Here is a 14,559-nt window from a genome sequence, read left to right on the forward strand (position 1 = left end):
CTGAGCACCACAAGAATACACTAGAGGCTCTATCTGAGAGTCAAGCATCAACATCCATTACAGAGAGGCTTCAACAGAAAACAGCATCAGGACCTGATTATACAGAGAGAAACCAGATAAATTGATGTATGCCTGCAACTGTTTCAGAGTGTTATTCCTTTGAACTGACACTGTGGTGGAGATAAATGACAAACACTGATGATGAAGTCAGACGAACAACACCAGTGAAAGATGACTGATCAAATACCTGATTAAGTATGAAACATATGTAAATGTTGCCACTTTGTATAGTTGACACTTTAACTGACATTGTGTTTGTTGATCCTTGGTCACTATTAACTAAAATGAACCTTCAATTATTGTTCTCAGAAAATACATGCGTAACACATGGACGTGTGTTGCTGTTTACTTTAGTAGTTCTGACACACATTAACATGATAAGACACAGACAATACCAAGGAGTTATTGGTGGTTAATCCATTTACACTTACTGTCATCAGGAATGTTTCACACTCACATTTCCTTAAAGGGTCAGTTCACCTAAATCCCTAAAAAAACCCCAACATGTTTCACCACTTACCCCTTGTGTTATCCAGTCACTTGATAACATTTGGAGATATTTACCACTAAAACTGCAATGCCACCCGAACACAATACAATGGAGGTGAATGAAAGTTTTTTGATAAAGTAAGCTACCCCTAAGGAGCAAGTTTACACCAGCTAATAATCCAGCTTTTTTGGCTGACTTAATGTCTCACTTTCCTTCAAGTGACTGCTGACCCCAACAGTGTGTTGTGATCAAAGGTGCAACAGACATGAAACTTTTAAGATGGCCTTGATTAATTATGTTTAGTCAGAGAAACAACTTGGTTAGGATTAGGGAAAAATAATGTTTTGGATACAAATTACTGCTTTATTAAGGGTAGAATTTAATTACAACATTTTAATGATCCATCCATCCAACCCAACTTTCTTCCTCCACGAACACTGTGGCTCCATAACAAAGTCACAATACTTCTTCCTTTGCTCCAAACAGACAAGAGAGATTACTATGGATGCTAAAGGGCTTTGTCAGTTGAATGTATGCAGTTTTCATTTTTTGGCATTTGCTGAACTAAATGATGCTTTCATTTTGTTGGAGGTCATGTTTTTCCATCTGGTATTATGTAGATCTTTAATTCTTTGATATCATAAGTCATCATCATTTCTTACGTTTGATATGTACCTGAAACTTTTGACAGACAGACATTGCTGCTTTTCCTATTTGATTTCTAAGTTCCCACAAGTGTTTTTGTCTCTGACTGCAGCTTTAAATGTCAATAAAAATGTAACATGTCTGGCTGCATTTCATTCTGATGTACTTTGGTTGCTGTTAGTTGATGGAGATAATCATATCTTCCCTCAAGTTATTTCTGTTGGATTGACACCAAAACCTGACATCTTTATAGTTCAGAAAACTAAAAATGTTTCTGCTAATCTGTTGCAGATACACTAAAACATTTTTAACATTGTATCATGTGATTTATGTTTGGCCGGTTACCTGCAGGGAGTACAGAGATACAATACCAAACAAAAAAGACACACAAATGCAACATAAATCACTAACAGTGACTCACAAAACTCTCACTAAAACTACCAGGGTGGTTCCATTAAATATGCCTGCAGAAATGATGAGGGGAAAATTGCTATAAAAATGTTCCCAAGGTTACATTAAAAACTACACAAATTGAGTTTACATATTAAAACAATACATCACACTTTGTTAGACTAAATTCTTTTGACAAACTGTACTTTGGAAAAAGCAAATGTTAAGTATATTGGCAGAGCGATACTAGAACCATGAGTCACTTTTCATGCAAGGAAATATTGTTTTAGACATTTATGCGCTGCATGTAAAGGACCATTTGTGGGGATGGATCAATAAAGGTCTGTATACGTTTCTGCGGTTCAACGGAACAGGCTCCTGAAACGCTTAGTGTAAGAAATATTCAGATAACAAGGCAACAATATGTCCCTTATAGACATACATATCTGAGCCATGAAAATGGAAGTATGCAGTCAGTGCACTGAGGGGTGAGGCTGGGGTAAAAATATGTATATGTGCCTGTGTGTGTGGACCAGGTATTTCTCATATTATGGGTACATAAATCTGCTTTCACAGTCATATTGTTGGGACTCCTCTCCTTTATGGGGATAAAAAGTCTCATTAAAGTAAATCATTAATGTTAGGATGAAGACTTGGTTTGGAATTAAAGCAGGTTTAGTTATGTCATGGTTAGAGTTAGGCAAGTAGTGGTTATGGTTAAGGTTAGGATAAGTCTCCAGGAAATGAATGTAAGTCCAAGTAATGTCCTCTGAAGTGATGGAAACTCGACTCTATGTGTGTGTGTGTCTTGGAGGTGGGGTTAACTGTTCAAGAATTTGACCTAAGAAATCAGGTTGGAATCTCAGCTGCAAAAACATACCTTCCACATGACTACAGGTCTGCTTGTGAGCCAGAAACATTTTCTGCATATCTTTGCAGCGATTAAAATATCTCCTGTCAAGGTGTATGGCCTCACAAACCTCCGGACAATCAAAAGTAAAAAAGTAACAACAGTCAATAGAGGGGCTGAGAGAGTAATGTGTTCCTCCTTGAGGGGGTGGAGAGCCTGAGATGTATGAAGGGATAGTATGGCCTCCTGGAGATGTTGGAGGGCTGGGCTCACTGTTCTGGACATGCAGCCTAAGAGATCTTACTGTACCTGAAAAGGATTTTCAAGGGATAAAACGCAGGGGGCAAATACCTCATCTAATCTTTGAAATGAGGCAAACAGGGAGGTGTATGAAACAGACAACAAGCTGTATGGAATGCAGTTCTGAATGCAGAAATATGTACAGCAAAGTTTTAATAATTTTTTTTCTGCCCTGAAGACATTAAGATGTTCTGGGGATAATTTCAGTCAGCTGAGAAGCAGCATATTCACAGTTTGTACAAAGATCTGAGGGTGTTTCATGTCAAGGTAAAACAAGACTTTTGAGTCTACACAGCCATACTAGCATCTCTGTAAGGCTGCACTGAGACAAAACAGTGTTTTTAGCTAAATGCTAATGTGAGCACGCTAACATTCTCACAATGATAATGCTAAATGTGCTGATATAAAGTTGAAGATTTTAGTTTAGCATGTGAGCATCGTAACAGTTGCTAATTTATTAAAACAAAACACAAAGTACAGTTGAGGCTGATGGGGATGACATTTATTTTATAGGTATTTGGTCCCACACTAGATTGAGCACTGAGCAAATCTCTCACCTCTTGATAGCACGAGATGAAAAGTTTAAGTATCACCAAACTACTAAAATTTCATGGCAATAGACCTTTTTCACTGAAGACATTTTGACTTGTCCCAGCAGGAAAAGCACAGGTATAGGGCCATTAAGTGATCCAGCAAGCCATGACAGTGAATGAGGATACACCATAAAAGAGCACTGGAACTGACTCACCTAAATGCAATGCAGCCATCATTAATGTCATGAATGACACCTGTGCTTTTCTTGCTCTGACAAGTCAAAATGTCTACCATGCATCAAGTATGTGGCTGTTCCCAAAATCACAAATGTCAACCTCATGGTGGTGCTAGAGGAAAAGTCAGGGGATCACCAAAATGAGATTGGCAATTCACCAGTCTCAGTAGTTGTTGAGATATTTCAGTCTGGACCTAAGTGATGAACTGACTGAGACTGTAATAGCCATATCTAAAACCATGTGTCACTAGTATGGCTAAAGTCTCTACATCTGTACTCATGATCTGCATGATTCAAAACATCATCCTACTTTGTTTTACCAGTTCATTTGAATTACAGTAATTGCACAGTGAAATCAAGGATCAAATCCCAGTTTTACATAAAAAGCCACACGAGTGAGTTTACTCTCTCAGCATGCCATTTTCCATCAGTATAAAGGGGCAACCATCAGGCTTTGGGGAAGGGGAGGCTCCAAATTTTCTTTTCACATGAGATTTCCTTCATGGAATGTCTTTATTGACTGTGGAAATAAAATGATGTCCAATCCTTCGACATGTGATTATATTTTATTAGAAAAGAGCACTCTGTGTTCCTTTGTGCCAGTCAGGCATTCCTCTGCAGGGAGTTGACTGGTGCTCTTCTGGAACCAAACATCTGTGCTTCTCACAGCTCTGTTTCATTACTCCCCGAAACACTAAACCCAGAAAATCAGCTTAAACACACTCAGGCATTTATTTTTAAAATCCCCACTGCAAAAACTCAAGGGGTCTTGACTGTGTGTGAAACTGAACACTTTGGAAGTGTTTAACAAATGCTGCCAGGAAGAACAACACACATCTCAGGTCTAGAGAGATTTAAATACATTCCTAATGCAAACTTGAAGCTCTACATGATTTTCTCAGTGTCACACCACAGTCACTGTGTTGAGCAAGAAATTCAACCTTCTCCCTTTCACCACTGGCTTGAATTTAACTATGTGTGTGTCCAAAATGTGCTGCTGCAGCAAAATTCAAAATTAAAACGAAAGCTAATAACTTGGTGAGCTTTTCCTATTGTGAGTTACCATGACAAAAACTGAGAAAAAACCATGTGAACTATATAAACCATCTTTGTCCATCTGTAACCTGTAGCTTTAGGTAAATTAGACACTGACTAGTGATAGCTTATGATAGATATATGATGTGAATCAGCACATCAGCCAATAAGCCACAATAAACAGCAGTACAGTAATTATGTTTGTAGCTCTCCACCAGAGAGCAATGACAGAATTAAATGTCCCATTTAGTACCTCTCTAGTCACAATTCTTGTGAACTTGATATTTGATATCAGACTAAAAAGGTGGTATTGTTTGGGCTCTACTCCAGGAAATCTGCCATCAGAACCGTAAAATACACCTTCAGGACCCATACCTGTTAGCAATGCACAATAATAGAGAGGGGAGCAAATAATATGAAAAATAACTAGGGTACAAATATTGAAAGCATTTTCAATATGTAATGATACATAGGTAAATAGTTAAAAACTTTCCTGAGGCATATTTTACCAATTAAATGTCATGTGTTAGTGTTGTTTGGTCCACTTGAAATATCAGGCAATAAATTAAAATTAGTACAAGTCGGTAACAGAGTCACAGTCAGGTATCAGCAGAGATGTAGATGATAGGTGAAAAGAAAATGTTGCTAATAAATTACTCAATTATCAAGTTTCCTCATGGAACAGTAAAATCCATTAGTTAAGTTGCAATTGCATCCAATCATTTTTAATGCCAGGTAGTTATTCTTTCCAGTATATTAACAAAGGCAAACACCCCGGACAGCTCCTGCATCCCTGGAGGTCCCAGGATCAGCACCTTGGACAGCGGGTTTGAAACAGCAGACTTTTAAAGATGATCCACCTGAGCTGTACAAGTAACAGGAGGAAGATATACCATGTAGTAGTGTAGAACAAGTACTACTTCCCTACATTAGTCTACACACAAGTGATGACATGATACAGTTTTTAAACTCCTCTCCTATATTTACGAAAACATTTGATGGAACACATGTTCTTTTGTCCAAATATAATTTTTTGTTAGCTGCTTATATTAAATGTAGCTTGCCATGGATACTCTCAACAAAATCATGCTACACTGTCCTCATCCTTGATGATAATTCATGGGAACATGAGACAAAGTACTTGTCACTACAGGTAACTCTGTCATGTCTTTCCTGGGGGAGGTTGTTTTTTTCTCCATGTCCTCTGTGATTTCAAAAAAATGTCTCATTTTGTTCCCACTTACATTACTTCTACAAGACTCATTTTGAGGGAACACATGAGCAACTCAACAAATATGGCAATGTGCACCGCATGTTTCCTAAAATGTGGACAATCTCAAGCCCTTATGAACTTGTATTTTAGCAGTGATCAAATACAGTATGACGATATTTGAAAATGGTTGTTTAAAACATAGATTTATTTCATAGTACAGTAGTATCTCACAAATATTTACAAAAAAATATACATTACCACTGACGTTGCAAAAGTATGAAAAATCTTAATTGAGCATTGTAGAAAAGGTTTTATAAACATCCAACTTGAGAGTCCAATTTAGAAAAGTACCAGAGATGTTTTCACAATATATCATGTCCCTGTGATGGAAAACTTTCTTGGTTTGTTGCAGATTCACTGTTCTCATCTCCTCAAGCAGTGTCTAATGTGCCTGTAAAGAAAATAGAGAAGAATTAAGTTAGTACAACAAAATTACATCTCTGGTATTCTTTTTTTGTGTTATTGGATGACATGGCCCTAAATCTAGAGGATTTTTTAATGTCTTGGCAACACTTACCTTCAAGGAATGCAAACTCATCTATGGCCTCGATTGCATTGTCTGTAGAGGCACAAAAAGAGTGAAGGGTTTGATTATCATTTTTTACTAATTGATTAATTGACTGATCATATATTCATTTTTGTTTCGGCACAATTTAGATAGTCACTTCATGGTCTGAGCTCACCATCTGAAACACCAAGTCATTTTGTGAATAATTGCAAACCATATTAAGAGTTTCTTTTGCAGAACTCACCCAAATCTTTCCTTTGCAACGTTTTTCTCTTCCCTTGCTGGGCGTACACCAGGGCATCTTTGGCAATCATCTCAACAAACAACTCCTGTTGAACAGAAAGACAAGAATGTCATTTACAACTTAAACAAATGCATGAAGTTATCACACTTCTATTTTCCCCACCAGTATGGATGATTTTGCACATTACATTCCAGTTTCAGTCCTTAGTCTGAAATTATAAGAAATATCCCTTTGAAATATACTAATCTCTTCACCACTATATTATGTAGTTAGACATTTTGAAAGTTAAAAGCAGAGTTCCTTGAACAGGTAAATAATGTAGCCTATTATAGTCAATTATTCCAGCAGCAACAAAGTTCTAACCTACTTTTGCACTAAATGATCGAACACAAAATGTATTTTTGCATTAAAAATGTCTTACATTAGTTTTCTACAAAGCTCAAACATTGTCTGGTCCTTGTATGTATGTACAGATGGGTGAAAAATTAAAGGAAAAACCAACAACCACACCTTGTTCAACCAACTAAGACAAGGTGTGGAGGCCCTTGTCTTAGTAAGGTGTTGGGCCTCCAGGTGCTGCCAAATCAGCTTCAATGTGTCTTGACATTGATTCAATAAGTCTCTGAACTCTACTGGAGGGATGAACACCATTCTTCCAAAAGACATCCCCTCATTTGGTGTTTTGATGATGGTGGTGGACAGCACTGTCTAACACATCAGTCCAAACTCTCCCATAGGTGTTCAATAAGGTTGAGATCTGGTGACTAAGACAGCCATAGCATATGATTCAAACCATTCGGTGAACCCTTGTGACCCTTGTCATCTGAGACCATTCCCATCAGGATAGAAATGTTTCATCATTGGATAGTGGAGCCCGCTCAGAACAACATTTCATTGATTTATAGTGACCCTTCCCTTTAGGAGGACAGGTGGACCCACATCATGCCAGCAAAATGTCCCCCACAGCCATCAGATCCCCTCACTGTAGGGGTCAAGCATTCAGACATGCACTGCTGTTTCCTTTCATTTGTCACCTGTCTGTCTGTATGCAAGTGAGACAATTGCTGCAGTATTGGATAGTAAGTGTAAGTCTAAAACAACTTATGCATTCTTTTGTATTTTATACATATATATGCATTAATAAGTTTACTGGAGGACAGCCCTCCTGCTTAAGATGCAGGCATCGCATCAAGGTGCACAACTTGATGGAGATCAGAACATTTTGATTACATGAGACAATGCCGAATTAATTGCTACAAAAATATATTGATATTGAATCTCTTCATTTGATATGAAACCATAAACTGTGAAAGCTCAGGGAATCAGCACTGCATCTCTTTCTCCACGTTTTGTTTCATTTTTTTTTTTTTTTTTACCGTGGCTTTAGCGATGATGAACACTGACTCCTGGCTGGCGAGAGACACATCTGGGTCGGTCTTCATCAAAGCCTTAATGCGGGCCAGCGGGAGTTTGGACAGCCGGCTGTGGGTCGCAGCCGCGGCTGGGCCCGTCTGCTGGCGACTGCTCTCCTCCTCTGCCTCGGCCCCGCGACTCTCCTCCTCGCTCCCACATCGGTCGGGGTCGTGCTCCACTGGGGTGATAGGTGTTGCCACTGTCGCTGCCATTCTCCAGTTTCTTAAACGAAAAACGTTAAATTCCCCAAAAATCACACGAATAACTCCCAGGTTCTTGGCTACATGTCACATAAGTCACAACAACATCAGCAGTAGCACGCCAGCCCAGCATGTGCTTCCGGCGGTTGGGTGAAGGCATGCGCTGATTCGTCAGCTAGCCACGCAAACATCCCGCCTCTTCCTCTCCCGCCATATAATTCTCTTCGGTGATTGGTCAAAATGCAAACCAGGACCAGGGCTATAGGCTGGAATTGAACGCCAATCAAAGAGGTACATCGCTTCCAAGGCCAACGAAAGAGGAGGGACGATCAGATATCGGTCACAGGAAGGAGCTGGTGCTTTAATGATCGACAATTATATGTAGTCTACAGTGTATATTAGTATTGTCATATTTATACGTTATAGATTTTTGTGTTTTTTTACTATGTATTTATTATTTTATTATATGTTATTTGTATACTTTAGACTATTGTAGCATATAAACATCATTGAACAGTGTATAATAGTTATGGTTCTCTATAATATACTATACTGTACTATACTATACTATACTATACTATACTATACTATATTTTACTATACTAGGCTATATATATGCATATGTATATATATATATATATATACACTAGTTGTCTATATCTATATCAGCTCTTCCAACACTAATGTAATGCATGAGTAGTTTATTTAAAAGTGTGTGTACCCTATATTTCATATTACTGTAGCATATTAATTAGTATTGTCATATTTATACGTTATAGATTTTTGTGTTTTTTTACTATGTATTTATTATTTTATTATATGTTATTTGTATACTTTAGACTATTGTAGCATATAAACATCATTGAACAGTGTATAATAGTTATGGTTCTCTATAATATACTATACTGTACTATACTATACTATACTATACTATACTATACTATACTATACTATACTATATTTTACTATACTAGGCTATATATATGCATATGTATATATATATATATATATATATACACTAGTTGTCTATATCTATATCAGCTCTTCCAACACTAATGTAATGCATGAGTAGTTTATTTAAAAGTGTGTGTACCCTATATTTCATATTACTGTAGCATATTAACAACAATTGAATGGTATATTACAGTTATGGTTAAATCTCTAGTGTCTATAATATACTACACTACACTATACTATACTATACTGTACTATACTATACTATAGTCCTATCTCTCCTATCAGAGAGAGTTGCTGTCAAAGTCGTTGACAAGATGATATACTATATTATAAATATACCAGTTGTCTGGGGCTATATCAGCTCTTCAAACATTAATTTAATGTGTGATTAGTTTATTCTTTAAAAGTGTGCGTGCAGTATTTCTGTTGTTTCAGCCTGTGTCAGATAACCCAATGAGCAGTCCATTTATACACTGCGCTAATAGGATTGTGAAGTGTGATTTAGTCTTCTGAAGCCTCATTCACATGTTCAGTCACAGTCAGGTGTTACAGCCTGAGGGACAGACATGAAGGACCCGCAGATTACAGGTAAATTTATTCCTGCTTTATGTACTTTTCTATTATTTCTGTCACTGCAGTTTTATAAAGGGTTTATGAGATGTAACTAATATCTTTGTTCATTAATCAGTAATAAATCATTCACTAGTGCTTTATAGATCGATAATAGGACACTGATAAGGACCTAGGCATTGCTAAACCATGCAAATTTTATGTTGGTACAACAGCATGACATTTGTCTTTTAAGCTCTAATTCCTAAGTAATACATATTATTGTAAAAACTTAAACCTGGTATGCTGTACATGAAAAGGGAAAAACATTGTATAAGAGACAACCATGCAGAAGTTTTAAATGTTTGTTAATTAAAACGTACAATCCAGATACTTACAAGCCTCAATATAAGATAATAAGCTTATTTAATTTGATTCATTCATGTAGATTTAATCATCTTTCTCGATAAGTTTAATAATACCATCAGTCTGTGCAGCAAGAACTTAAACCCTAATTCGACAGCTCTGTGATGCCTTGTTCTGCATGTCCTTAGTTATCCAGCCTTAGTATGTACAGTATAAATAGCCATCTACATTCAGAAGAGACCCAATAAGACCACTTCTGAAAGAAGCTAGTACTCCTTACCACTTTGAGACCTGAGCCTGGACTAAATTTAACCCACAATGACTAGGAGGAGTATCATTACACAGTAGACTTACAGAATTATATGAGAAGTACAGCTGCTTTTGATCACTGAGTACATTATTTAACTAATTCACCACTTTTCTCACATGTTATCTTGTTGAGAGGTTACATGTATACTGTAAGACTCCTGCACAATTTCATGTACTGATATCAGACCCAATTGCTTTAGCAGTTTCCTGTGAAAACAAATGATGACTGTGGTTTCAGGTCTACATAAAAGGAGTCACAATATTGTCTTGTTTGAGGAAAAAAATGAATATACTGGCCAGCTTTTAATGGAAATGTGCTGATTCTTTAAAACTGAACAAAGAACAAGACTTCTGTTCCCAGAACAGAAAAAAACAGGAAAGGTCAATGCTTCCTGCTTTTGTCCATTAATAAAAATGTAAGCGTGCATGTTCAAATTGATTTAACACAGTCCAAGAACATTTCAACATCTCTCCCGTCTCTTTGAATTCTGATACAAAAAACATTGTGCTATCCAATGTTTTACTCATACTTACCCATGATTTTCCTCAGATTATTGATTTAGAGGGTTTATTTTCAGATGGTGCAGCACCTTGTGCCATGAAAAGTGCCACATGAGTAGGTTATTATAATCATTACAAACAAGAAACAAGTGTTGCAAAAGAGGAGAAAATGTAGAAAAGAGAGCCCTACAGGCATCCACCAGAGAATAAACTTCATTCATACATCTGCAAATTAACATCAGTAGTTTGTATTTGCCTTCTTGTACTTGATGTGGGTAATTTTCATCCACACACACCTTCGACTTACATATTAGACAGAAGTGTGATGTAAAGAGGCCAGACGTTTTACCTCAGGGAGGTCATGAACATGGAGGTTAATCATATTATCCGTGTGCTAAACATGGAACAGGTACGCTATGTCTTTGCAATGACTTTTGTAAGTATCGATACTTACAGCTGAGTAGAATAAAACAGACAGAATTGCTTACTAACATTTATTCCGACAAAAGTAATATTAAGGGCACATTTTACAGAATAAAATGTAAATTTATCCTAAAATTATTGCTGGTCAATTTAGTTTGCATGCTCCTTTCACATAACAGTGTTCCTGACATATTTCTACCCAACAAAACAACAACAACAAAAAAAAACAACTTGGTTCTGGCTCTAAATTCTTTCTTGTTTCTTAAAATTTTCTCTATTCTGTTATTCTCTTCTTAGCCATCAAAACGCGGTTGTGGCCAAAGCAGAAAGGGAGTAAAAAATCCAAAGATGAGCCTTCAAAGGTAGAGAAGATAACCAAGCCTGTACCTTCCTCTGCCACAAGTGCCATTCCACAGCTGACTGAAGCAGAGAGAATGAGGCAGTCACCGTTTGAGAGGGTTGTCTATGACATGGCCCACAACGAGAGGATCATCAATGACCTGATGCTTGGTCGCAGGGTCGGCTTCTACGAGCTGCGGGGAGAGATTGGGCAGGGTAGCTTCTCTTCTGTAAGGCTGGGCATCCATGCTTTAACAAAAGGTCAGGAACCTACACCTATTTATGTGGTTTGATGTCATTCATTTTAACTAGAAATAATTTATATTTTCTGGTGAAGAGCATGAAGATCATTCCCTTCTGTTCAGTCTGAGCAGCACGCACTTTAGTCTTTTTTGCAGTCATGCACATGGTCTGGCCTTGAGGAGATATTAGTTGTTGATGATAATATTATTGGTTTGTAAATAAGGTTCATGTCAGTAGAGGAGAACTGATCCCCTGAGTAAGCCTTTCAGATATTCTCCATCCCTGCAGTGAATTTATTATTTGAGAATTACACCCGTATATGTGTGTCCACATATTTTTCATACCTAAAAATAATGCTTCAACAATCTTGGAATTAACTTAGATGCCAAAAATAAATTCTTTCTGCCTTCCCTTTGCATGCGTGTAACAGTGGCATCCATCTCCCTATTATCACATGTGTTTAAATCTATTGAATCTGTCCCTAAATTGACCTTTCACCTCATCCGACCCTCTCTAAACCCTGTCCCTGATATCTAAGTCTCCTCTTCTCTTCTCCTATCAGAGAGAGTTGCTGTCAAAGTCGTCGACAAGATGCGTTTGGATAAGAAGGGCCAACCTTTGATTGCCTCTGAGATCAGTTGCATGGAAAAGATGTGCCACCCAAACATAGTGCGTTTGTACGAGGTGATCGAGACCAGCAGGAAGCAGTATCTGGTAATGGAGTATGGCAGCGGTGGAGACCTGTTCTCTCGAATCACCACCAGGGGGAAGCTTAGCGACCTGGAAACCAAGCTGGTCTTTGCACAAGTCATCTCTGCTGTTAAACACATGGTGAGTTTAATCATAATCTACTGTGTAGAATAAATCTGTACTTAGTCTGTAGTACATTCATTTTTTAGGTGTTCATTATTTATGTAAATTAAATGTTCAAAGCAAATAGAAGCTGATTTTGAAATTAACTTTAACTGATTTAGAAAGCTTAATCTGCAATTGTTTTAACCATACAAAAATAAGGTATGCTATATTCAAATATTTTTATTTAAAACATTTTTGGGCAGCATTTTCGCCTCTGTTCTGATAACGGTCAGAAGAAAGGTTACAGGAAATGAGGGGTGACATTCAAGCTTCAAAATGATCCAGACAAGCATTTTCCAACATTAAAAAAGCAAGACTTAGTTGCTGAATGAGCAAAAAATGACATAGAATAAGCATATAAGTTATTAGTATGTTCTTAGGTTAACTCTTTGCCTAAAGGTGAAACTATAAAAAAGTCTAAACAGAATCATTATTGAGATATTCTACTTTTTTGTCATATTGCAGCATGACAACAACATTGTCCACAGAGACCTTAAGGCAGAGAACATCTTCTACACCACCACCTACTGCATCAAGGTCGGTGATTTTGGCTTCAGCACTGAGAGCAGCCCCAGTGATCTTCTCACCAATTTCTGTGGGTCACCACCGTATGCTGCTCCTGAGCTGTTCAGGGAAAAAGGTTACAATGGGCGCTACTCAGACATCTGGGCTTTAGGCATCCTCTTGTACTTCATGGTGACGGCCACTGTTCCATTTTTTGGGGACACACTTGGAAGGATGAAGCGCTGCATCCTTCAAGGGGCCTACAGTATCCCTGCTTATGTGCCCGATCAATGCCAGTTGGTGATAAAGGGCATGCTGCGCCCTGTCCCTATTGATCGCTCCCCTCTCACATGTATTTTAAACGGTGCTTGGCTGAAGGGGATTGAGTACCCCTCTCCATATGTGTTGTTGCCCCTGTCCCCAGCCCACTTTGCCCAGGCCGACCAGACTCTGTGCGTGGAGGAGCAGGAGGTGAAGAGCTTACTGTCAGATCTCGGCATTGTGGCAGTTCATTTTCAAAACAATCCCTGCTTAGACTGTAAGAGTCCTTTGACAGGGACTTACCGGATCCTCCTCCATCAAGTCCAGAAGAGGAGGTCAGTAGAGGCTGTTGGCTATTCAGCACTTCACCCTGATGAGTACAGGAATATGAGGAAATGGGCTGCATCACCCGTGGACAAACACAATCCCTCTGCAGTCTGTGTTATACTGTGACAACAACTGGACTTCTTTACTTGTGACTAAACAGGCACTTTATAACATATACATTTGTCCATTTAGGCTCTTGTAATCATGGAGTATTATGTTACATGTTGAGGAGAAAAGTATACAGATCATTGTTGTGCAATTCTAGACTGAAGAGACTGACACACAGAGGGAAGGTTGAGGTCAGAAACTGACGGCTCTTCTGTCTCTAAGTTTAAGTTGATTACAGTTTACTGACAAGGGCATCTCTCTTAAGTAATTAGCTGTGGCTTCCTTTGCTGATTACATCACCAGCTACGACAAGCTTACTGACGCAAAACATATATCAACCACTGTATGGCTATCAGCGTCTTCCAATCCGTCTGACTCAGAGCATAAATCTACTGGACTAATCCAAGGCCACAGGTAATCCTAATAAGAGAGACACTGAGAACTGGTTCATCCAATAGAAATGAAACCTGGGATTATGGTCACAAGGTCAGAACAAGAGACTAAATGTAAAACCAGTCTGCCGCTGTCTGGTGTGTGTGTGTGTGTGTGTGTGTGTGTGTGTGTGTGTGTGTGTGTTTTATTCACACAAACTGATGCCTAAATGCCTTCATTTGGAACATTCTGTATATTTATGACTGTA

At 38.1% G+C, this 14,559-nt stretch overlaps 2 protein-coding genes across 2 annotated transcripts; one reads left to right on the forward strand and one right to left on the reverse strand.

Moving 5' to 3' along the window:
* Nucleotides 1-5,948: 5,948 nt before the first annotated feature.
* On the reverse strand, nt 5,949-8,301 carry pole4 (polymerase (DNA-directed), epsilon 4, accessory subunit). The gene is made up of 4 exons (XM_053322440.1): nt 7,941-8,301; nt 6,565-6,649; nt 6,330-6,371; nt 5,949-6,203 (listed from the first exon to the last, which is right to left on the reverse strand). The coding sequence occupies exons 1-4, from the start codon at nt 8,187-8,189 to the stop codon at nt 6,184-6,186; spliced, it is 396 nt and encodes a 131-aa protein (XP_053178415.1). The 5' UTR covers nt 8,190-8,301; the 3' UTR covers nt 5,949-6,183.
* Nucleotides 8,302-9,700: 1,399 nt separating this feature from the next.
* Nucleotides 9,701-13,937, forward strand: LOC128361908 (serine/threonine-protein kinase NIM1). The gene is made up of 4 exons (XM_053322493.1): nt 9,701-9,722; nt 11,580-11,882; nt 12,427-12,695; nt 13,185-13,937. The coding sequence occupies exons 1-4, from the start codon at nt 9,701-9,703 to the stop codon at nt 13,935-13,937; spliced, it is 1,347 nt and encodes a 448-aa protein (XP_053178468.1).
* Nucleotides 13,938-14,559: the final 622 nt, after the last annotated feature.

This window comes from Scomber japonicus, chromosome 7 (assembly GCF_027409825.1).
Source record: "Scomber japonicus isolate fScoJap1 chromosome 7, fScoJap1.pri, whole genome shotgun sequence".
NCBI classification, from domain to species: domain Eukaryota; kingdom Metazoa; phylum Chordata; class Actinopteri; order Scombriformes; family Scombridae; genus Scomber; species Scomber japonicus.

Coding starts and splice junctions, on each gene's coding strand:
- LOC128361908 (XM_053322493.1), top strand. CDS start 9,701: ATGAAGGACCCGCAGATTACAG. Junction 9,723..11,579: donor GAAGGACCCGCAGATTACAG/GTAAATTTATTC, acceptor TTCTCTTCTTAG/CCATCAAAACGCGGTTGTGG. Junction 12,696..13,184: donor TCTCTGCTGTTAAACACATG/GTGAGTTTAATC, acceptor GTCATATTGCAG/CATGACAACAACATTGTCCA.
- pole4 (XM_053322440.1), bottom strand. CDS start 8,189: ATGGCAGCGACAGTGGCAACACCTATCACCCCAGTGGAGCACGACCCC. Junction 6,650..7,940: donor TCATCATCGCTAAAGCCACG/GTAAAAAAAAAA, acceptor TCTGTTCAACAG/GAGTTGTTTGTTGAGATGAT. Junction 6,204..6,329: donor TGAGTTTGCATTCCTTGAAG/GTAAGTGTTGCC, acceptor TTTTCTTTACAG/GCACATTAGACACTGCTTGA.